Below are 23,244 nucleotides of genomic sequence, written 5' to 3' on the forward strand. Positions count from 1 at the left end.
CTGAATATGAACAATGGGCTGCACTGAGATTTGCAGAGCTTTTCCATGTTCAAATCAATCTGTCACCAGCCATCATCATCATCATCATTGTCATCATCATCTTCTTCTTCTTCTTAAGTAATCTAGTTAACATTGAAGTGTTTTTTTTGTTTGTTTTAGTTTCAAGCCTCTACATCAACATCCTCTGTTCCTCCTATAACTAGATTTCTATCACTCTTTCATCCTACCCTGTTTCAACATTCTGTTGTGTATAGGTAAGTGGCTCTGATAGCCATCATCACATAATGTAAGGCTCATGAACTGATGATAATATGCACAGATATAAACCATCAATTCGAACAAAGCATTTAGTTAGAAGCAGGATCAATATATGTATGCCATAATCAATCATCCAATGACTCTGCAATAGCTTAGATAAAACCACAAGTTTGGAAGCGTTGTGAAGTGTGTATAAGAGGCACAGAGTGTCTATAATAGATTGAAGAGGTATATGAGAAAAAGAAGTATCTTCATATCATGAATATAGAAGATCATCGTGCTCCCTTCGATGGGATAAAGAAGGACATAAAAGGAAGGTTAAAATTCTACAAGGCGGATTGGACTAGTGGATTTTCCTCTGGTTTCAGGTAATTATGGATGCATGCTGTTTCTTTCTTTACCTTTTGCCTGGTTTTCTGACACCCAGAAGGTTGTAAGTACGATAGCTATGTCTTATGTGTCGTCTTCAAATGCAGAATCTTTGCTCCAACAACATACATATTCTTTGCATCTGCCATTCCAGTTATCTCATTCGGAGAACAGCTCGATCGAGACACAAGTAAGACCTTTTTTCTTGTGTCTACTCTGTCTGCTCATTAAAACTTCTACAAGTACGGTATACACGTATTATACATAAACCCATACGTATATGCCTGATTGTGTATGTGTATACATGTATGTATACAAGCATATATCTACTTATTTATGTATGTGAGCATGTATGCATCATACAAATATACGTATATATGTCTGTATGATGCTTGCACACATACATATATCCCCTAACTGTGCTTATAAATATGAGCGTTTAGAAGGAAACCCCTCCATGTCCATGTTCCAGAGTTTAGGGCAATTTGCAGTCCATAAAATCTGAATCCATGGTGTCTTCAAATGGCCAACGTTATTCATGTGTCATTGATATCTTTGACAGATGGACTCATCACTGCTGTTCACACATTGGTTTCTACTTCATTGTGTGGGATCATACATTCTATCATCGGAGGACAGCCATTATTGGTTCTTGGTGTTGCTGAGCCTACAGTCATTATGTATACATTCATGTACAGCTTTATAAAGGATAGGAGTGACATTGGGCCGAGACTGTTTCTAGCTTGGTGTGGATGGTAACAAACCTCAGGACTTTGTTTTCCATTTATTCGTTAACTTGGGCCACAAATTTGTAATCTAATTTGAAAATTGTGGCGTGCTGTTGTTTTCCGAGGGAAAAACTCACCAATAACTTTGAATTTCTTATTTATTTCCCAAATGCCCCCAGTTTCTCTTTATTTCACCCAATTTCGTTGGTCAATGCCGTCTCGAGAAATTATATGTTCTATTTGAGAAATTCTTTGATCAATTCATGTCCTTCTTCTCTTTTCAGGGGTTAGTTAACTAGGGGGTTTTGTGGAAATGATGAATCTCATGGACGTTTGGATTAATAAAGAAAAAATCGGGTACTGCTGAGTTTTTCTCTGTTATTATCATGTAACCCTAAAGGCATATGAACTGTTGACATATAGGGTTTGCATTTGGACATCAGCATCACTATTCTTAATGGCGATACTTGGTGCATGTTCCATCATAAATCAGTTTACTAGAGTGGCAGGAGAACTTTTTGGATTTTTAATAGCTATTTTGTTCATGCAACAAGCTATCAAGGTGTCACTTCCTTTCTTTCTATATGATATTTATAGTCATTTCAATTTGGCCATTCAAAATATGATTTGGGCTTACCATAAGCTAGGTCTCAGGGTATTATAGAAGAGTTTCAAATCCCAAAGCTTGCTGATAAGTCATTGGATGAGTATAAGCCTGCATGGCTCTTTGCCAATGGCATGTTTGGTATGGTGCTTTCTTTTGGATTGCTTTGGACAGCGTTGAAAAGCCGAAAAGCTCGATCGTGGAGATATGGCACAGGTAAGGAGTTATTTCAAACAAATATATATAGATTATATATGTATTGAACCTAGATATCTTCACATGGATATCTGTATTGAACCTAGAAAAAACACCTAAATATGCTTGTTTCAATCAAAAAATGTAAAAGTATGCTTGCTTATTTGCGAACGTTACCTATATGCGCATCACTCAAAGTTGAGGCCCCTAATTGCATGAAAAGGAAGATTAAGCTGACTTTTTTTATTAAAATGGTTATCAGGTAAATTTAGAGGAATTATAGCTGACTATGGAGTACCATTAATGGTTCTCGTGTGGACGGCATTATCATATTCATCCTCGAAGAATGTACCGTCTGGCATTCCAAGGCGACTTTTCAGCCCAAATCCATGGTCACATAGTGCTTCAAGAAACTGGACTGTTATTAAGGTGAGTCTTTATGTCAAAATCTTTGATGCGTTTTTTTTCCTCATTTCATTTGGGGAATATGTTAGAATTTAAGTTGTGGAATAATTCAAAGAGGGTCTCTTGTGGTTTTTTAGGAAATGGGGGAAGTTCCGATAATTTACATTTTTGGTGCCTTCATCCCAGCTACCATGATAGCTGTTCTCTACTACTTTGATCACAGTATTGCATCTCAACTGGCTCAACAAAAGGAGTTTAACTTGACAAAACCATCAGCATTCCACTATGATTTATTTCTTCTAGGCTTTCTGGTAGTATGTTGGCCTCAAGCATGATCCAATCAATTATCACTATCATATTTGATGCAAAATTAGAGTGACCCTTTTCTTTTTGGACAGGTAATGATATGTGGATTAATTGGGATACCTCCTTCAAATGGTGTTATTCCCCAGTCTCCAATGCATACAAAAAGCTTAGCAACACTAAAACATCAGGTCTAAAGAGACATGCTCAATGAAAATTTCCTAAAACACATGTTCTAAGTTCTGTAGATGTATGAATAGACATATGTATCCATCCTGCAACGTATGCATCATGTGATTCTGGTTAGGTATGTGCACACGTGATGCACATCAAGTTCAGAAACAGATTAGAACTATGAATTTCTCTATGCGTATGCATAATTTAATATATATCAAAGGATCTTATGTACTAACTTTGTTAAATAAAATCTGTAGCTCGTTCGTAAGAAGATTGTCAAAGCAGCAAGAAGAAGTATTGATCATAATGTAACTCTGGCTGAGCTTTATGAGAACATGAAAGAAGCTTTTAAGCAGACAGGGACTCCATTGGACTTGCACACCCCATCCTTCCGGGTAAATAATATGTTCAAATTCAGCAGTTACATTTTAATATATTTGGAATCAAGATTTGGTGCATTTCGTACAATATTTGGTGGTTAGTTGATCTAGTTGGATATATACACCGATCAGATTATTATGTAAGAAGTAAAAGGACATATTATAGCTAAGTGTTCTTTTTGCGCTTCATAAATTGGAAATGTGCAGGCATTGAAAGAACTAAAAAGAAGCACATTACAACTGGCTGCAAGCAATGGGTGTCTTCACACTCCGGTTGATGCTAGCATCTTCGATCCCGAGAAGGATGTTGATGACCTGTTGCCTGTGGAGGTAAAAGAGCAAAGGCTAAGCAATTTGTTGCAGTCATTGATGGTTGGAGGGTGTGTCGGAGCAATGCCACTATTGAAAAAGATCCCGACCTCTGTTTTGTGGGGTTACTTTGCTTATATGGCTATAGATAGTCTACATGGAAGCCAATTCTGGGAAAGGATACTCCTCCTTTTCACCCCACCCAGTCGCCGATATAAGTATGAATACCATCTATGCTTCAAATTAAATGTATATTTTGAGTTATGTGTTATGAGCATATTTATAATCATATACCCATCATGTGGAGCACATTGTATTCAGTGCTTGCAGAAAAACTTCAGCTTAAAAGGAAAAAATGAAAAGAGGCAGATGGGATTCAAACTATTATGCTTTAGGGAAGTATCAAGTAACATTCCTCTAGGGATGCAAATACCTAATATTAACTATCTAAATCAAATTATACAAATCCATTAACCCTCCAGCCATGCTCCCAGATGTTCCTCATCTGCATGGCAGGGACTCATGAGAGATAGAGCTGAGGATCATTCTGTAATGAGAATGGTTTATGCATTTGTTAAAAAAAAAAGGGAAATTAATGATATGTTAAATAGTAATTTAGGTCAGAGATAATGGATTAACTTGAACACAATAACCTCCATTGACATATATGCTTATATAAAACTTCGGCTAGAAAACCGATGATTCGTAATCAGCCTTATGACTATTCTTCCTTATGTATAGGGTTCTTGAAGAATCGCATGGTTCATTCGTCGAGGCTGTTCCATTCAAGGTAATCAGCACTTTCACTTTATTTCAGCTTGTGTACCTATCCGCGTGCTTCGGAATCACTTGGATTCCTTTGGCTGGAGTACTATTTCCTCTGCTCATCATGCTTCTAGTTCCGGTGAGGCGATACATCTTACCGAGATTCTTCAAAGCTGCTCATTTACAAGAACTGGATCGGGCCGAGTATGAAGAAGCTGCTCCAATGAATCATGACATGGCAATGAGGGTATGTATATCATGAATTCATTTCCAATGCATACATGTGCTATCTATATCATTGTTCATTTCTGATTCTGTACAGAAGAGAAATATTCACTAAAATTGTTGAGTAATTTGCATACAAAGAATTTGCATTTTGCATCAATTAACTTGATGGTTCTTTCTTTTTCCTTTTTATAGGAGGCCAATGAAACCGGATTAGGAAGGGCATGTTGGTTGGATGATGAATATGACGAGGGTGAGGTGTTTGATGAGATGATGACGAGTGGTCGTGGTGAAATTCGTCATTGTCTTAGCTATACCTCTGATGTGATCGACAATGAAAATATGAATGAGGTTTCATGTGGGGCACAACCAGTTCAAGGACCGTGCCCCTAGTCTTAATTAATATACTGCTCATACAAATGGGAAAATAGGCGGTATAAACAAACTACTGCCCCGATGACTGCGCCCTTTGTCTTAATTTAACATATGCTCCTATTAATGAGAGAATAGGTGATAGAAACAACTAACAACAATATCGTCGTAGTTCTTGACCAATTTTACAATTGAAAACTGCCCATTGAACAATTAGTGTCCATCGTGTGAACTAAAAATAAATTGAGCATCGGTGAGCACATCCAGCAAGTTATTTTTTTTGAGATAGTGTCCATAATGTATAAGTTGAAACATTATTAAAATTCCTATGGATGGCTTGACATAATCAGAGATTTGTCTCTCCTCTCCCGGAAGGCCTATGTTTAAAACCAAATTATGACTTTGATATAGACATATCAGTTTGTGTTGTATGAAAACAGAAAGTGAATTTCTAGTTAGTGTTGTTACTAGCATAAACATCACTCAGAACAAATTGATGCATTGCTGATCCTTCTATTTGTAAAGGCACCATGTTTTTTATGTATATATTTTTTACTTATTTACAAAATAATGATCAATTATTAAGTTGAATCCTAAGGTATCTTTATCAAAATGAGCTATTATAAGTAATTCTACACATTGAATCAGGTTGTTGAAGAGCTATACCTAATTACACCATGGTTTTTATATCATCGGCTGTATTTCTCATCAAAAGGATGATCAACAATGAAGTTAAATCCTATAGGCCGTTTCGATCTGAATACCTACAACCGAATTTCTTATTTAGTAATTTCTACAATTTGATCGTGATTGGTGAATGTTTAACTAATTACGTTATATTTTAAGATGTGGATAATGTTTATTTAGATCATGATTACCCACTCCAATAGTAGTAAATATTGGTAGTCTTGGTTAAGCCTAATGAAAAAACCCTTCAAAAGAGTGATTGGAATAATTGGCTTGTAACCCATGGAATTTGAAACACCAAGTTGAAACACTTAAAAAAAACAAATTGAATGTTAACAAAGCACACACATGATTTGTCTCGAATGTATGAGGAAAGTTCATATTGATGTTGAGATAATTATATTCAAATTTTGATGATGATGAGTGATATCCATTGATTACTGGTACTAATAAATGAGGTGATTGGGAAGGAAGTGGAGTGATTAGTTGGAACCAACATGGGATTGAGTAGGGATTGATGGATTAATTTCAATAGATGATTCATTAGCGATCATATATTGGAGTTATTAGTAAATGAGTTATTGGAGTAGTTAATTAACAAGCAATCTCATGCTGAGATGGATTGGATTAGTGAATAATCGCTAGACTAGATGGGAATTAATGAGTGATTAGACTTAAGATTAACCTTATAATGTGTTATGGGGCACTATAAATTAAGTTTTGCAACTAGTCTTATAACATAGTATATGCATAAAAGATTGTTGGCTATATGGTAATGATAATTGTTATTTTTTTTTTCCAAAAAAAAAACTTCTTCCATTAGTTATAAAATTTTACAAATGAGACGATTATGTACAAATCCTTGTAGGGACGCGATAGTTCCATCTTATGTGGATGCCCACTAACTCAAGAAAGGGAGAGGACGACCATTGTTGGATGAAGGCTATTTGTTGTCTTTCAACTCCATCGGAGCTGCCCTTGAGGTCATCATATTGGCTCTTTAGAGTAGCTACAATTTCACTCCATATCTCTTGCAGTAACCTTGTTGGATGCACGGTTTGGTTGGAGAAGACTCGTCTACACCGTTGTTTCCATAGAATCCAAAGAGTTATTGGGTTGACCAATTCCAACACAACTTGAGATTTGTCATTAAGAGGAGTTGAGTGGACATTGTCACTGGAGGAGAAAAAAACCTCTTGTGCTTTTCTCACCAAAGTCATCCCCTCCTCTTGATGCCCGTATCTGTCAACTGCGGTCTGCCATGATAGCCAACATATATTTCCCCACTTGATTGAGCCTTGCACCTAGCATAATTGCAACAAGCGGCCAATCCCCCGCCATATTCGATGGGACGTTGGGCAGTCCCACAGAGCGTGTCGTATTGATTCTACTGCATATGGGCACTCTACACAATTAGGAGAGCTAAGGTTCCCACGTTGCCATGCTCCCACCGGTAGGGACTTATGTATGAATAACCATTGGAACGTGGTAATTCGCCTTGTGTGTTGTTGTTTCTAGATTTTCTGCCAAAACTTGGTGATTATTGTGGGAGGAACTTGAAATGTGTGCCAGACCTTCGCAACAATCGGCTCTCGGGCGGTTTGAGCAGCTAGAAGGTGGCGATCCAATCTAGTTGTGAATTGGAATAAAGGGATGAGTTTGCTTCATTGCCCCACGTAAGGATCACGCCATGTCCATTGCAAAGGGTCCTAACTGACCTTACGTAGCCATGTGTTTTCATGAGTACATATGTACCAATCGGGTTGTACTTTGATCAGATCAGGATCTACAATCCATTTATCACCAGTATATGCGAGTACTGGAATTGTGTTATTCTGTGTTGGTGTTTCAGTGTCTCGCAATTCAGAGCCTTCGAGCCTGTCTGGTGGTCCCCTACCTCTCGGGATCAGAGATCCCTCCTCGTGGCCTATCCATTTCTCCATTGTCATCTTTTGAGTAGCAGTTTCCCTAATCAGTAGAGCGCTAATGATTTCCGATCTCATAGTCCATCTGCCTATGATTCCATGGAGTATGTTGGCTTGATCTTGTAGTGGCAGTGACATAAACCGTCGCTAGCATTTTATACTTTTTCCTGGACCTTCTGCAATGTATCCCCATGACAACCCCTTACGTGATCCCACTAGTTGATTAGATTCATCCTTGATACATGGGTTCCATAGGATACGTTGATTGAGCCAGGCAGGTTCAAATCTCTGTTGATCACACTTGAGCCCTTGCCTAATGTCACATCATGCCTTCCACATGGATGCACTGAATCTATCCTCCAATTGGCGGGAGAAACTAGGTTTGAGATCCATGTTTAGAATCCATCCCGTTTGGGGGGCCCAATTGACCCCTTTTCGTGGCCTAAAGTAAGAGAAACGTAACCGTAGTAGCATTTTCCAACAGACATTTTCTAGTTGGAGTCCACGCACCACAAATTTGGCAAGTAAGGCTTTTGATTGTGAAAGGGGATCAATAAGACGCAATCCCCCTCTCGACTTAGGCGTTGTGAGTATAGACCACACCACCTTGGCGCGAGCTACATGGTCTTCCTTACCAGACCAAATGTACTTGCGGACCAGTCGTTGAATCTGATGTATACTTTCCTTGGAGATTGTCCACCATGATAGATTGTACCATGCTGTTGCGAGTAGTACCTAGTTTGCCACTATGATGCAACCCGCTAGCGACAGTTTTTTTGAGCTCCAATGTATCAACTTTTGTCAAATGGAATGGATAACGGGTGCAATTATAGTCTCCGGCGGTATGTTGAAACCAATTTGGAAACCCAAATATTTGGTGCTCACTCCTTGATTGATCCATTTGAAAGCGGGATGTGGGTGCCACGCCGGATGTGTTTCATGAGAAAGCCATATTGCGCAGGATTTGTGCCAATTGATCATGGCATTGGATCTCTTGCAAAATACAGCAAGCCCATTTTTTAGCTTTTGGAGGTTTCCCAAGTCCCCTTGCAGGTAGATCGTTGTGTCATTTGCAAATTCTATATCCAGGATGCTTTGGTGAGAATGAGGTACGGGAAGACCATGTAGGTTGAGATGCCGCGAGTTGAGAAAGCAAGAGAGTGCTTCGGCGTATAATAGAAATAAGGATGGAGCTAGTAGGCATCCTTGTCGTACAGATCGAGATATTCGAAAAAAGGGGCCCCTTTCACCTGCCAATGAAATGCAACTACTGTCATTCCTATAAAGTCCTGCAATGCCTTTGATCCATGTCTCTTGAAAGCCGAGTTTCCCCATCACACTTTCTAGAAAGTTCCAGCATACCCTGTCATATGCTTTCTCAAAATCTAGTAGCACCACCGCGACATTGTTGTTGGTACGCTTGGCAAGGGCTACTGCTTCACAGAATGAGAAGAGGTTGTCTAGGATGCTCCGATTTCTAACGAACCCTGTCTGGGGCGGATGAATGAGTTGAGGGAGAAGTGGTGTTAAACGGCGTGCCACGATTTTTGCGAGCAACTTATAGACAATATTGAGAAGAGTTATGGGCCGTCACTTGCTAATGTCGTTGCCACTCCCACCACTTTTAGGAATGAGATGTATCATCCCTTGTCCAAATTCCTCCGGAATGCTTCCAGAGGTGATGATCTCCTCATATGCCCGGAGGAGGTCTTCTTTAATAGTGTCCAAAGGCATGTGAAAAAGTGCGGGGTGAGGCCGTCGATTTCGGGGCAACTATCGGCATCCAAATCAGAGAGGGCCTCCCATATCTCGATGATTGACAGGGGACGCACAAGCCATGTATTCATTTCCGATGTGACTTTCTCAGGTATGCTCTGGAGGATAATATCTTCTCTTATGTCTTCCCCTATAGCCATAATATCTTCGGTAAATAGGCAGTCATAGTAACTTGTGGCAATATTCCTCATTTCAATGATAATTGTTATTGTTATTGGGGAATTACACCACAAATAAATGGAAGAGTAATGGAAGTAAAATGACACTAACCATGTTAAGGGCATACTACATATAGGTTTACCATATAATTAGTGAGATTTTCCCCTGCTATTCATGACATTATAATATATGGCAAAAGATGTGAGGGGGAGTGGGTACTTTTTTTATTTTTATTTTTGGATGATTGAGTATATTGAGTATAACCCATTATTTTAAGACATCACTAAATGTATTTCTTTTAGAACAAATATAAATGGTTATGGTTTTGTTAAGGAATATTGTGTGAAGGAAGTGAGAAAGATAATGTGTGTGTGTGTGTGTGTGTTTTCCAAAAAGAAGCTATTTTCCCATAAGTTAGGACTCAGGAGAAAAGATAATGTGTGTTATTTTTATTCTTTTCATAATTGCCTAAACCCCAATCTTTCGATATGGTGCCCCATTGAGCATATTTAGATTAAATGTGGAAGAACTCGAAGTACGAAGTTGAATATATGCGTGCGAATTCCTCAAATCCATGTCAAGGTGAGACATTGTGCGTTTACATAAAACATCAATGAATCGGAAGAAATGGTTGATGAGTTTGTAAAACACAATGACATTGATGAGGTTACCATTTTGGGAATGTGGCCATCGTGCTTTTGTTATTCCTAGATAGGGTGGTGCCTTTAGCATAAACTTTAGAGGTTAATAAGTTGAGTGTCAATTGTTGAAAAGCAAAGCTTATGCTTGTGAAGACGTAACACCATACATTGTGTACAATAATGAATCACTTGAGATGGTAGAAAGCTTTTAAATACCATTGACCTGTGGTTCTGACAAATCGTAGATTGAATGAATGTCTTGCTCAATGCTTGGGGACAAGAAAGAAAACTTCCTATCATCTATGCATTTGAGAACTTACGCAATAAATGAGAAGGGTGAAAGCGTGGGAATGGGAACAATTAGTTGTCCTTGACATAACTAATTAGCTATGCAAAACGTTGCATGTAATTTGCATATTTTGGCATTTTTACGGATTATCAAAATATGATCTCAAATAAAGGTTGACTAAAATGTGCACCATAAATGGTTATATTTCTCTCCCCACAATAAATGATATGTATCTTTAGGATTTTCTCACTAAATATTAGCTAAAAAAACTACTTAACTGTGATAATTTTAGCTACATATTACCTATAATAGTGTTTCCATTCACATGCTTTTACTCTGAAATCAAATGTTGGGTTCCAAAAAAATGTTTCCTTGATACTGTGGTGACGTTGGTGCTTCTCTAAGGGGTTGTAGGTTGTATGGTAGCTTCCTTAAGTCTACAATGTACACGGAAAGATATTGAAATCTCTACAAGCAATTTCTCATCATACAACATTTTTGAACATGGTTCTTATTCCTCATGACCAAATCAATCAATTTTGATTGAGATCAAGGAATGAAAAGGGTTGTTGTCAATTTTGAATTGCTTCTTTTGCACCGTTCAAGTGGAAGATATTACTCATTGTTTCATACAATGTTTGATTTCTTGTCAAATTTGGATTACATTTCTCAAATTTGGCAAGTTTTATTACGATGTTATTTGACGCCAAGACAATGGGTGTTTGCACAATTCACATAAGAAACTCAAAATCAGAGTTAGAGATTATTTTCCTATTTCTGAGGTATTAGGGATTGTGGCACAATTGGGATATGAACAATGCTTTCATATTTGATAGTAGCCATGGAGGCAAAGCATATCTATGAAAGTTGAAGGGAGTATTAATGTGGCAATTTTCTTTATTGGACCAAGTAAAGATTCTTTCCTCGGTGGAGTGTTCAACTTGCTTATTTGGCAAATTTGTTCCACCACAAGTAGTGTTTTTCACACACATTTATTAATATAATTATGTGTTTCACCAAGAGAAAGAGAGATCTATGGGACCAAAAGTGTAACATTTTCTTGTATTATGTGGAGTAGCGACTCTCAATGTTCAAGAATTTTACTAATGAAAATCACAATATAGAGAACATTAGATTGTGCGAAAAATGTGTACAGAGATAACGTTGGGTTCACAATTTGTGGAAACCAAACTCTAATGTGATTGAAGGGGGGCACTGCAATAAAGTACAATACTTGAATTGACAAACTTGTTTAGAACGAAAATATGTGTGATGCGTCTACTTGCATGTGCCTCAATGTTGTCTCACACCAAAGAGAACGTGAGCAAGTATGGAAGCAATGGTGTAAATGGGAAATAAAAGAATGGGCTACATGATTTATAATAGGTGAGTGGGTTTTTTTGTCTGAAGAAGAAGATGGTTTTATAGTTTGGTGCAACATATGTAATGCCATGTCTAAAACATGAGTATGTGTATCTCTCCTACCAGGTTATTGAAAAGCCCCATTCATAAAGGAATCTTTTGGGCATCATGAAGCGAGTGGCATGCATTTGATATTCTAAACCATTCTTCTTCCATGTGGACCTATCAGACCCATTTCCTAAAATAATAAGGTTCATTTGATGTCTCTCTAGTAGTGTATACTACCAATGATTTATTTTTTGCTTGACATTTTCCTTGTAATCAATCATATGGTGTATCATGTCTCATTGTTGTGATTAAGATGCCAACAAAGATTCCTTTCTCGTCATTTTCAACCGTTAATCTAATGATTCATAGTGCGAGAAAATAACCCCTTCAAGGGTAATTGATGGCTAATCAATGTTCACCTTGCATTGTAGTGTAGCAAGCAAGGTTGGTCTCAAAACAATATGGAACCCCACATATTTTGCATGGCATTAAAATTCCTCCATGATTTTTAGGGCATTCATATAATTGGAAAGGTTGCAATATAACCAACACTTGGTTTAACCAATGTGTTCTTCTTACCAAGAATAATGTTGATTTTATAACATGCTCATTTAGTTGTTATAGGCATAATCTTACAAACCAATTATTTAGCTAATTTTAATGGGTAGGAGTGTTGAGCTATGTAATGGGGACAAACTACCCCTCCATTACGACATCTTCAGATGTTGGGACTCTATTGGTGAGGCTTAGCTCTCATCTTCAAATCTGTTATTCAACATCCATGGTATAACATAAGGTAATATTCAATGGTATAGACACCAACGGTTATTATTGTTAATCACATCTCCTTCACTCATGGGCACTGTTAATCTATTGTTCTCCTTAGTCTCTCAGTCTTTTGCTCATCATTGGTTCAACTTGTCATACTAACTTTAGAGCAACCTATAAATTGGCGAAGGAGAAAGACTTGAACACTTCCCATCCTTTGAAATCTGCTAAACCTTCATTGGCTAGAGAAATGTGGGAATATCACTTTGTATGAAACAGAGGTACAACTGATTTGAAACTAAGCAAATCTAGTCCAAACATCTCACTACTTTTTTGTCCACAGAAAATGAATTCTAGTTCCACTTTATTCAATGGTCTCCTTGATTACAATTTGCTCCTTGACATGAAATACCAGAGATCTATAAGCAAACTGACAAGGATGTCGCATCAATCAGAATACAGAAATTTGATGAGAATATTAAACTTTAATCTTATATCAATCAGAGTAACAGTTTTACCACATTTTAACTACCATCACATACATAACCTATTCAATCCTCTCCCCCAAAACCAAACTAATTTTCATGATTTCAACAAAAATAATGGCCTGCTAATTTTGACTGCCCAAGACACAACCACCACAAAAGATCAAAGTTTCTGGAATGTCCATCAACTCCCGGACATCAATCAGTGTTGCGAAATTACTAAAAATGAAGAAACAAATTATCAGTGAAACAAAAAGGAAGGAAAGAATAAATAGAAAAAGAACTCTTGAATTGAATGTACAGAAAATTATCTTTTTCCTCTTAAAACATTTTAAAGAGGTTTTCCATCGACAAATTTTGCTAAGACAGCTATTACATTTAGATTTGCATGTCAGTGATATGAGATATCGATATGATGATATGTGCCCCCCCTCCAAATAACGAGAGGAAAAAAAGAAAAGCATCAATCAATCACCTACATGATGAAAACCATGGCTCTATGATATTTAACTCTACACTAGCTAAGGGTAACACCATCGAGTGCCAATGCCAATCCATCAAAGCCAGTATCAGATTTGCTCTCCCCCTGCATATCCAAGGAGACAATGTCATTTAAGTCAGATATAGAGCTTCAACACATTCCTTGCAAGTCGAAATATGAAAAACTCTAGCCTTCTTAGGTGACATACCACCAAGTATTTTTCTCTTTACTTCCGTAAGGACTTCTGCTTACACTTCTCATCCCAGTCTTAAATCATATATACCTTAATCAAATTTTTTATTTATTCACGGAATCGTTTTTGAGCTTGGTTCCGAAAACTATAATTGTAACGATTGTCAAATTTTACTAATATCTCACCTCTTGGTTTAATCTCTGTTCCTCTGCCCGAGCAGCAGCCTCAGCTTGCGCTATTCTTTGACGGAATGTCTGAGCCATCTCTTCAGCCTGGAAGTCACAAGTCCATTTAAGCTCACTCCAAATCTTAGGTTCCTTTTTGTGTTATAAGTCACGTGTATACAACTTATGCATATACACCTTATGTGTGTTCCATTTTGTGTGTAAATCAAAAGCATCAAATCTGAGCAATGATGAAAATGCATTAACAAAGCTCACCGATTCATATACAAGAGCAGGATTGCGGAGCATGTCTCCAGGCGTTGGTTCAAGCTTCTTGGTTGAGAGACTTATTCTTCCTCTTTCACGATCTTGACTCACAATCATAACCTGTTGATTTTTTAATCATATGGTATCAGACCCTGAAACTTCATGCACTTGGAAAACTACATCCCCTTTGCACAACCCAAAAATGTAACGCTCATAATAATCACCTTGAGTTTATCCCCTGGTTGTAGAACATTTTCAACATTTGTGATCCTATCATGGCTGATCTGACTAATGTGAAGCAAACCACTTATCCCTCCAATGTCTATGAATGCTCCATAAGGTTTCACAGTTTGCACCACACCTTCCACTACAGAGCCAATGCCAAGTGAAGTTTGACTCTCCACTCGTGCCTTCTTGTTGCTTAACACTAGACGTTCTTGCTCCTCATCGACCTCCATAAATTTGAGTGGTATGATCTTGTCAAGAAGATTCTCAAATGCCGTTTTCTATTTTCAAAAAAGAAAAATTGAAGAAAAAAGAGGATCATGAATTAGCTTATTATCAAGAGAAATCCCTAAACAATAAATAGTAGCTTCTGAATAGAGATATCTCAACTGAAGTCACATGGGAGAAGGGCACAAAACCCCTCAAACCCTCAATATCCACAACAACACCACCTCTGTTCTCTGCAACTACCTGCAATCCATGTAAGTAGAGTCAGCGAATAACTAATAACCAGAAAATACAAAAACTTCTGATCCTAATGAATATCAGAAGAAAGAGGCAATTAAACAGACTCATGAAACAATTCATTTTCTTCTTTTCTTTGAAGTAATTTTGAGAGATTGTATGTGGTATGCGTCATGTGCATTGTACATATATGCATGCTACATGCACATCTGTATGAGATCAAAACATTTGGAACTCTATAAAGCAACAAACTGGGAATTCCCATTCTGAAATGCATTATAGAGATAAAATTTACACAATTATACTCCTCCATACAGAGGTTAATCTCTACAAACAAGAATAGTCCCTCGGAAAGGTGGTACTAGAATTCAATGATCAATTTCCGAGCACTTTTCAAACTGGTTTTTACAATGATCCCACAACCCAATTCATTTATGAAATTCACAAACACATGGAAAAGAACCATGAAACAATTTTGTCACTTTATGCATCTTAAGTGTAGATGTGGATCCTCCACAACCTTTCATATGGAACCCTGTTTTTCCATTTGTACCCAAAGCATTTGATGAACAGAAATTTTCTTGGGGTCAAATACTTCAAGATGAAGATTGCTTATCCTTGAAATGAAGTTTTCGTAGAATGTATGTACATCAGCATATCCACATCGACTGTGTATTTGTATATACAAGAAATGAAAAACAAATTGCCTCCAAATAAAAAATTCACCAAGATGAAAATTTTCAATAGCAAATGTTCAGGCTTCAGTTTTGTAATTCTCTATATCTGTTCATGTAGTAATTCAGTCTACAATGCAGTGATATCCTCAACAAGACACATACAAGTGTGGTATAACATATCTTACAGGTAAATCGTTTGCATTGTGCCCATGCTTGTTGTATGTTTCTTGTCAAAACATTTATTTGTCTCATATACTTTACTAACGTAATATATCAGGGAGTATATCGGTTGTACTTACAGGTGCCTTTACAACTGCATCCTCAGCCTGTAACTGTCTACACCGCTCCCATGCTAAGTCAAACTGAAGTTTCCTCAAGCTCAAAATCATCCGACCATTCTCATCATCACTCCTAGAAATGTAGAAATCCTCCTCAACGCCTGGTCTAAGGCCGATCTCTTCTACATGTTTTAGCTTAAGAATGGATGCCTCATTCGTAGGCAAAAAGGCAGGTGCTTTAGCACCAATATCAACCAAGGCCCCATTGTTATCAGCTAGAAACACAACCCCCTTCACCTGGAAAAAACACAACATTTATTTATGCTGATTTTGTATAGATTTGTAAAACCAAAAATATTTTATTGAAAAAACACAAAGAGATGATGCAAGAAAATAACGCTGGAAGAAACTAACAGATTGTAACATCATCGTAGCATGACAATGCACCCTAGTTTAGAGTAAGTTTTTTATTCAAAGAGTTAAAGTAGAAGATAAGAAAGATGATTAGATACAAGAGAGAAGAGCATTGCAAAAAATATCTTCCTGCTTCTAATGCCATGGAATCCCTACCATACTCAAGCATACTGAATAAAGCGGTAAATTTTGCTGAAACCATATCATCAAACAGTATTTTACAAGTCTCCCTTTTTCTACATATTTGGTTTTTATAGTTACATGATGGAGGTCAAAATACGAAGCAAACTGTCTTTTTTATATTTTGACAAATCTTACGAACAACCTGTATATTAAACAAACCCTATGCATATACCAAATAAAATTCTATCAACCATGTTATATATAGACCCAGTGAACAACATACACTATGAACAACCTACATACCCAACAAAAGCCTATAAAGTTACTATGTATATATACACCAAACAAATCCTATAAATATGCTATATACACCAAACAAATCCATTGAACATATTATGTATAAAATAAACCTCATGAACAACCTATATCACAAGTAAAACTCTATCGACATATTATGTGGAAAGAAAACATATGAATTACCTGTATATCAAGTTAAAAAACTATGAAAGCAAAAACTGAATAAAAAGAAGAAGAATAGAGGAAATCCGACTCACTGTTTGACCGAGCTCAAAATTGAAGTCGAATTTCGAGAGGGCTTGAGAGAAATCATTCTGTGTGAAATTAAGACCTTCGAGGGGGTTCTCCATGGCACGAAGCCATCTCTCCTCAGCAGCAGCAAGAAGGTTGTCTTTCTTCTTAGGAACCACAGCTAATGCACACTGCACTCTACTACCATTGGAAGAAGAAGAAGAAGAAGAAGAAGAAGAAGAAGAAGAAGAAGACGGGAATACTCTGTTCAATCTCTTTCCTCCTAACCCACATCCTCCAACAAACCCCAAGTGAGGGTTGGGTAGAGGATCCTTTAAAACGGAGCCTGATATGCACTGTGCTACTGCAGCCATGGAAGAAGAAGAAGAAGAAGAAGAAGAAGACTGAATGAATGAAGGGATGAATGAAGAAGAAGAAGAAGAAAAATGAATGATTGAATGATGATGAATGATCGATCACCTTCCACACAACACTTCTTCTTCAGATAAGCTTTCCTCCTCCTTCCATAATGTAATGTAATGGGCCATGGCCTTCTTTCCTTGTGTGTCTTCTTCTTGTCTTGTGTCTGTCTGTGTGTGTGTGTACACACATTCTGTTGCTATACTTCTCGGCCCATGACGGTGCCCACCACGAAAAGAAGAAGAAGGAAAAAACCTTTTGCCTCGGTTGCATGTTCTGCCCAACTGCCCCCGTCTGTCTGTCCGTTGTGGCTCTTATGAGTCGCGGTCGTCGCACATCAAGACTATAGGTAATGAATGTACGTGAGAGAAAGAGCTCGAGGAAGCCTTCGGGTGCTCCAGATGTGTTTGTGTCTATGTTCGTGTCTAGGTGTGTCTGTGTCTGTGTCTAGGTGTGTCTATGTCTGTGTTCGTTGTCTCTGTGCGCATTGAGAGGTTTGTCGCTTGTTGGGAACCCATAACCCTAAGGCTGAGAGAGAATGTTTCGTGGCGACATTAAAGTCGTGCCCATCGCATGTTGGGTGGGACTGGAGAGAGGAGGACCTCATAAAGCCAATTATGAGTGACATGTATGCGTCTTGTGCGAACAACCATTTGAGTTTTCGTGACAAGTGTTAGTTGTAAGTACCAATGAGCCCATTGTTAGGGGAGGTTGCATACTATGATTGTATTTAAATAGTACAAGGGTTGCAAGATCAAGACATGACCCATTAGTATATCATTGATGGAGGGTGCGCACAACACATCTCATTCGAGTTGTGACCTTTGCCTATTCTTACAAGAAAGAGGACCTTGATGAAGCTCATGGGGGCACCATGTGCATATGTGCACTTGCAAAGATTTTTAGAAGATTAGCCCATAATCCATTTGTTGGTGTAGAGTGTATAATGGCTCTTAAGAGTTGTGATTGTCACATGATGAGAGAGGAGGGTCTACGAAGAGGGATCTATGGGATTAGGAGAATGCCCATAAACCCAAGGCTTATGTTCATAGTCTTGACCATCTCACCTACGGTCCACGGAGTTACAAACTTGAGGTAGGAACTCAAGGAGGCATGTGAAAGTGCCATATATAAACATGCATGAGTACATAGGATTTTATGGGATCATGATATGGTTCATTAGTTGAAATCTAACGACAGATATGTGGTGCACATCTCTTGAGAGTCTCGTCGATTTGGGTGTTCAAGGGAAAATCAAAGTTATGAGCACCATAATTTTAGATTCATCATTATTATTTCTTATTATTTATCAAAAACTCTAATGCATCATGTTTTTGTGTGGGCTTTAATGTGTGGGCCAGAATATCACATTATATTGTTTCTTCAAAATTTGGGTTTCCAATCACATATATATACACTTATATGATGATGATTGCATACCATTCTCAAGCTTAAATAGTTGCAAACACCTTATCGAATAAGTCTAGTTTTTGGCCAAATTAGTGACATTTACCCGAAAAATACGTGACATTCCGCATGTCTATGTGTGTATAGGATTTGGTCCATGAATTGAAGGTTGACGAAGGATGTGTAGTGTGGCTCTTGATAGTCTTGACCACTACATGTCAAAAATCAAGAGAGAATAAACAAGTTTGCTAAAGAGTCATGTGTATGTGATGAGTTTCCAAAGTGAAGGTTGATGGAGGGTGTAATAACTCTTGAGAGGTGTAACTATCACATGTTGGCTGAGGTGAGGCAACTTCAAGCAAGCCTTTGAGATATGATGTACATGTGTGTGTGTGTATGTAAATCAATTTACATGACAATGACGAAAACATACAATGGTAAATTGGTGGAGGGCATGTAGTCCAAATCCAAATTGCCTTTTTATGGATACTGCTTTGCGATTATAGATATCAAATCTCTTTTGGCATTTGGTTGTCAACTCCACTATGAGATAAGAAAGACATGGGCACACTTCATGGCCATTGATGGCTCATGAGTCATAACTTGTGAGCTAATTGTTTGGGATCGAAATTCATTTTTGGTCTCTTTCTTCTCATTTTATCCACATTGATAGGCATATGTCCAAGGGCCTACTTGGCCTTATCCACATTGCATTGGGATATTTGTCATCTAACCAAACTCACAAACCTTTGTCCTAGGAAAGTGCTTGGTTGAAGTTTCTCTTGAAATGCAATGCTTTGCTCTTACTAAATCTCCAAGTGCTTGACTTTTTTTATCATTTAGATTAATGCACTCTTGTTTCTTGATTTTATTGTTCTTTATCAATCCTTCTTGTTGCTACTTGCCATATGAAAATATTGATTTCTTGAAATGTCACATCTCTTGAGGGGCCTAAATTTGATGTTCAACGTGCGTACAACATCCACTTTATATATTGGGGTCAAACTATTTAGAACACGTAACCCTCTTTACTCTTTTTTCTTGCTTTGTCTTGATATATTGTGTAATAGGATCTTGTGGATGAATTTAAGATAAAATTCATTACATAATTGGCACCTCCCAGGAATGGAAAGGCTCTTCAAGGGTTCATGGGTTAATCCGATTATTATAGCAAATTCATAAGCATAAAAGACAATATTCTCATATGAACTCTTGAAGGAATTCAAATGGTAGACAAATGCACAAATCTATTTGAACTTATAAGAGAAATGCCTCGTGACAACTTGAGTCCTTGTGAATTGGAATACAAAAACAAATTCACATTCATGCAATTACTTTGACTTTTGCCAATGGTGTGATGCTTTCCCAATGATGAAGTATAATTTCATCACATTGTCTTAATAACACTTAACACTAATCACTCACAAGTATGAGAGAGCTCTAGCTTGAATTACAAGGGGAAGACAAGAAGTGCATTCATACGTATACACCCCTTTCTTCTTTTGGTTTTATGTTTGTTTGTATATTCATTTTTTCATCATATCCCCCTTGTGCATCATGCTCGCTTTTTGTTTTGTCTTTATACACACATAAACTTCGATAGCTAGGTTCCATTGTTGAATGTATTCACTTATTGTGCACATAGCATTCTTCACTCAAGCATTTGTGTACGTGTTCCACATCCACTCTCTCCCCATTTCCAGGTGTTGAACCTCCACTCCCCTTTCCTCCCTGTTTCCTTTAGCTCTCATTCATATTCTCCTTTCCCTTCTATTTCACTTTTGTCCCCTTCACACCTCTACTTTTCCCACGGTAATGGTAGGAATACACTACATAGAAAGCCAAATGCATTGAAAGATCCATGCTCGGTGTGTGAAGAGACCATTTATCTTCGAGAATCGGATGCCATCAACATGCAAATCCTGTTCTCCAAACTCTTTACCTGATGGGGAGGGTATATTCATGGACCACAACACTTCGTGAGCTCACCGGAGCACTTGCACCTCACGTTATTTCATCGACTTGAGTACCTTGGAGTTTTTTTTCAAATCTCCATTTGTGCTCAGTGATTATGCAAGGCACTTTTCCAAAGAGGACACTTGAACACATCATCTCCCAAGAACTTTCCGTGAACCAAACACACAAGGCGTTCAATCGAAGCTAAATCTCGAAAGGATTTTGACATTCATACCCTCGAAAGGATTGTGCAAAATCAATCCCTGAAGAGAACATGTGAGGTGTGGTCCCAAACACATCATTCAAGAACTCATCTCCTTACAAAAAATTCCAATGGCTCTTGAAAATATGTGATAGGTGGCGAAATAAATAAATAAATAAATAAATAAATAAATAAATAAATAAATAAATAAATAAATAAATAATGTTCGTAATAATAACAGTCATAGGGATAATCACCAATTAAATGATCATACTAATGCTAAACAATATCTCCATAAATAAGTGATCATACTAATCATAAATAAATAAATAATCAACAACCAACAATGCCACTAATAATTCATAACAATTTTAATACCAAACTATTAATAAGCCTAATAATTCCATCCCTTTTACCATACTACTCACTATATAATTGTAATCATATTAATAAATTACCAACAAAAAACAAGAGAATGTCCTTGTCTATATTCATGATATGCGTACATTGCCTACCAAAAATCCCCTCAGGTCTTGGCATTGGTTCGATGATATGCACTTTCGATAGAGTGGCGACTCATGGCTCCTCATCACACACTCACATGTCAGTTGAACCTTGTTCACTACCCTATCCCATCCCATTTCCTCCAACATACACACATACATGCATATCATACATACATACATACATACATACATACATACATACATACATAGAACGTAATATTCGTGTTCGTGGAAGCATTCAAACGTTTGGAAACGAACACGTTTGAAAAGGGAAAAGTATGTGTTCATTTTTTTAAAACTTTTTTTACTTTTTTTGTAACTTTTTTTTACCTCTCTCTCCTCCTCCTCATGAATCTTCTTTTGCTACTCATGATCAGATGCCACTCATCCGCCATATCTTGGTGGCCACGATTTCTTCAACCATTATGTTGTGTTTCTTGATCCTCCTTCCCACCTACTCTACAGGTATGGCTATGGAGATATTCTTTACCATGATTCTGCCGCCAGGCCATGGATGCAATGCTCCATGACTTCTGCTACATCTCAGCCCCCTCAATATAATTCATGGGGAGCGATGTGGAGCTTTGGGAAGTAGGTGTAGCTCATGATCGTGGAGAGGATGAGGGAGGAGATCCTTAGAGCCAGGGCATGCTCAAAACCAACATTAATCTCAAGAACAACATGATGATGAGCAAGAAGAACAGAAGCTTGATCCACCATGTCAATGAGAATCAGATGCCAGAACCAGATGAAGCATAGTCATGGTGATCCTCAAAATTAGATGAATCATAATCATGGACCATGGTGATCCTCAGAAACAAAAACAGAACCAGAGTCATCATGATGATGGCGATGATCAAAACAATAGGAAGAATCTGAGGGGGATGAAGAGAAGGAAGGTGAATGGTCTTGGTAATACTGCCATAGAAGTTGAAGCTTTAGCTGATAGCTCATAACACCTGCCACTCTCTTGCTCTCTGTCCCTCTTTCTCTCTCTTTCTAATGTTTAGTACTTTAATAATTTCTAAACAATTGAAACTTGATGACATGTGATTCAATCAATACCATTCTTATCTATCCAATCCAACGTTGAGATGATTTACCATACACGTATGATTAAATCATTCTCGAATGCAAATGCATGTATGATATGTATGGTTCATTCTATGCATGCATACATACATACATACATATATACATACATGTTGAATATGATATGCGAAAGAATAAGCGAGGACCTGCAAGAAGATGTGTACAACAAGAAACATAGGCAAAATATAGATAATATGCAAGAAGGTAGAAGATAAGATAGACATGATTTAGCTCTAATGGAGGCTATGTTATTCTCTTCTGTAAAAAATCTCTCTCTCTCTCTCTCTCTCTCTCTCTCTCTCTCTCTCTCTCTTCCGGTAGGGTTTGTCCCTACAATGGCAAACACTCGTAAATCCACCACAAAGTTTGGGGGTATGATTGATAATGAGCCGAGATCACCAACAAATCTTGATTCCAATGCAATGAACAAAATGCTTATGAGTCACTTGATTTCTCTTCAAGAAACCATAAACAAGCAAGGTGAAGAGATTAGGACGTTAATGAAAGAGAATGTTAAGCTCCAAATTGTTGTCATTGAGAATGAAAGTCTTAAGCAAATGGTTGCAAAACTTGAAGAAGAGATTCAAGAATGTAAAAGTGCTTCTTTTGAAACAAA

The 23,244-nt window shown here is 37.6% G+C and overlaps 2 protein-coding genes across 2 annotated transcripts; one reads left to right on the top strand and one right to left on the bottom strand.

Annotated features, from left to right (window-relative positions):
* Positions 1-232: 232 nt before the first annotated feature.
* Positions 233-5,464, top strand: LOC147850950 (putative boron transporter 2). The gene is made up of 12 exons (XM_087335487.1): positions 233-626; positions 735-817; positions 1,190-1,382; positions 1,779-1,917; positions 2,010-2,175; positions 2,417-2,583; positions 2,697-2,870; positions 2,958-3,053; positions 3,297-3,434; positions 3,627-3,946; positions 4,470-4,740; positions 4,914-5,464. The coding sequence occupies exons 1-12, from the start codon at positions 517-519 to the stop codon at positions 5,109-5,111; spliced, it is 2,055 nt and encodes a 684-aa protein (XP_087191613.1). The 5' UTR covers positions 233-516; the 3' UTR covers positions 5,112-5,464.
* An 8,034-nt stretch (positions 5,465-13,498) lies between these two features.
* On the bottom strand, positions 13,499-17,440 carry LOC147850951 (small ribosomal subunit protein bS1c-like). The gene is made up of 7 exons (XM_087335657.1): positions 17,072-17,440; positions 16,002-16,277; positions 14,951-15,031; positions 14,560-14,841; positions 14,345-14,455; positions 14,090-14,176; positions 13,499-13,816 (listed from the first exon to the last, which is right to left on the bottom strand). Exons 1-7 carry the CDS (start codon positions 17,417-17,419, stop codon positions 13,748-13,750), a joined length of 1,254 nt encoding a protein of 417 aa, XP_087191783.1. The 5' UTR covers positions 17,420-17,440; the 3' UTR covers positions 13,499-13,747.
* Between the last annotated feature and the right edge of the window lie 5,804 nt (positions 17,441-23,244).

Source organism: Azolla caroliniana, unplaced genomic scaffold (genome assembly GCF_043228905.1).
Source record: "Azolla caroliniana isolate FFs.n. ecotype wild unplaced genomic scaffold, voAzoCaro1.0.p SCAF_20, whole genome shotgun sequence".
NCBI classification, from domain to species: Eukaryota; Viridiplantae; Streptophyta; class Polypodiopsida; order Salviniales; family Salviniaceae; genus Azolla; species Azolla caroliniana.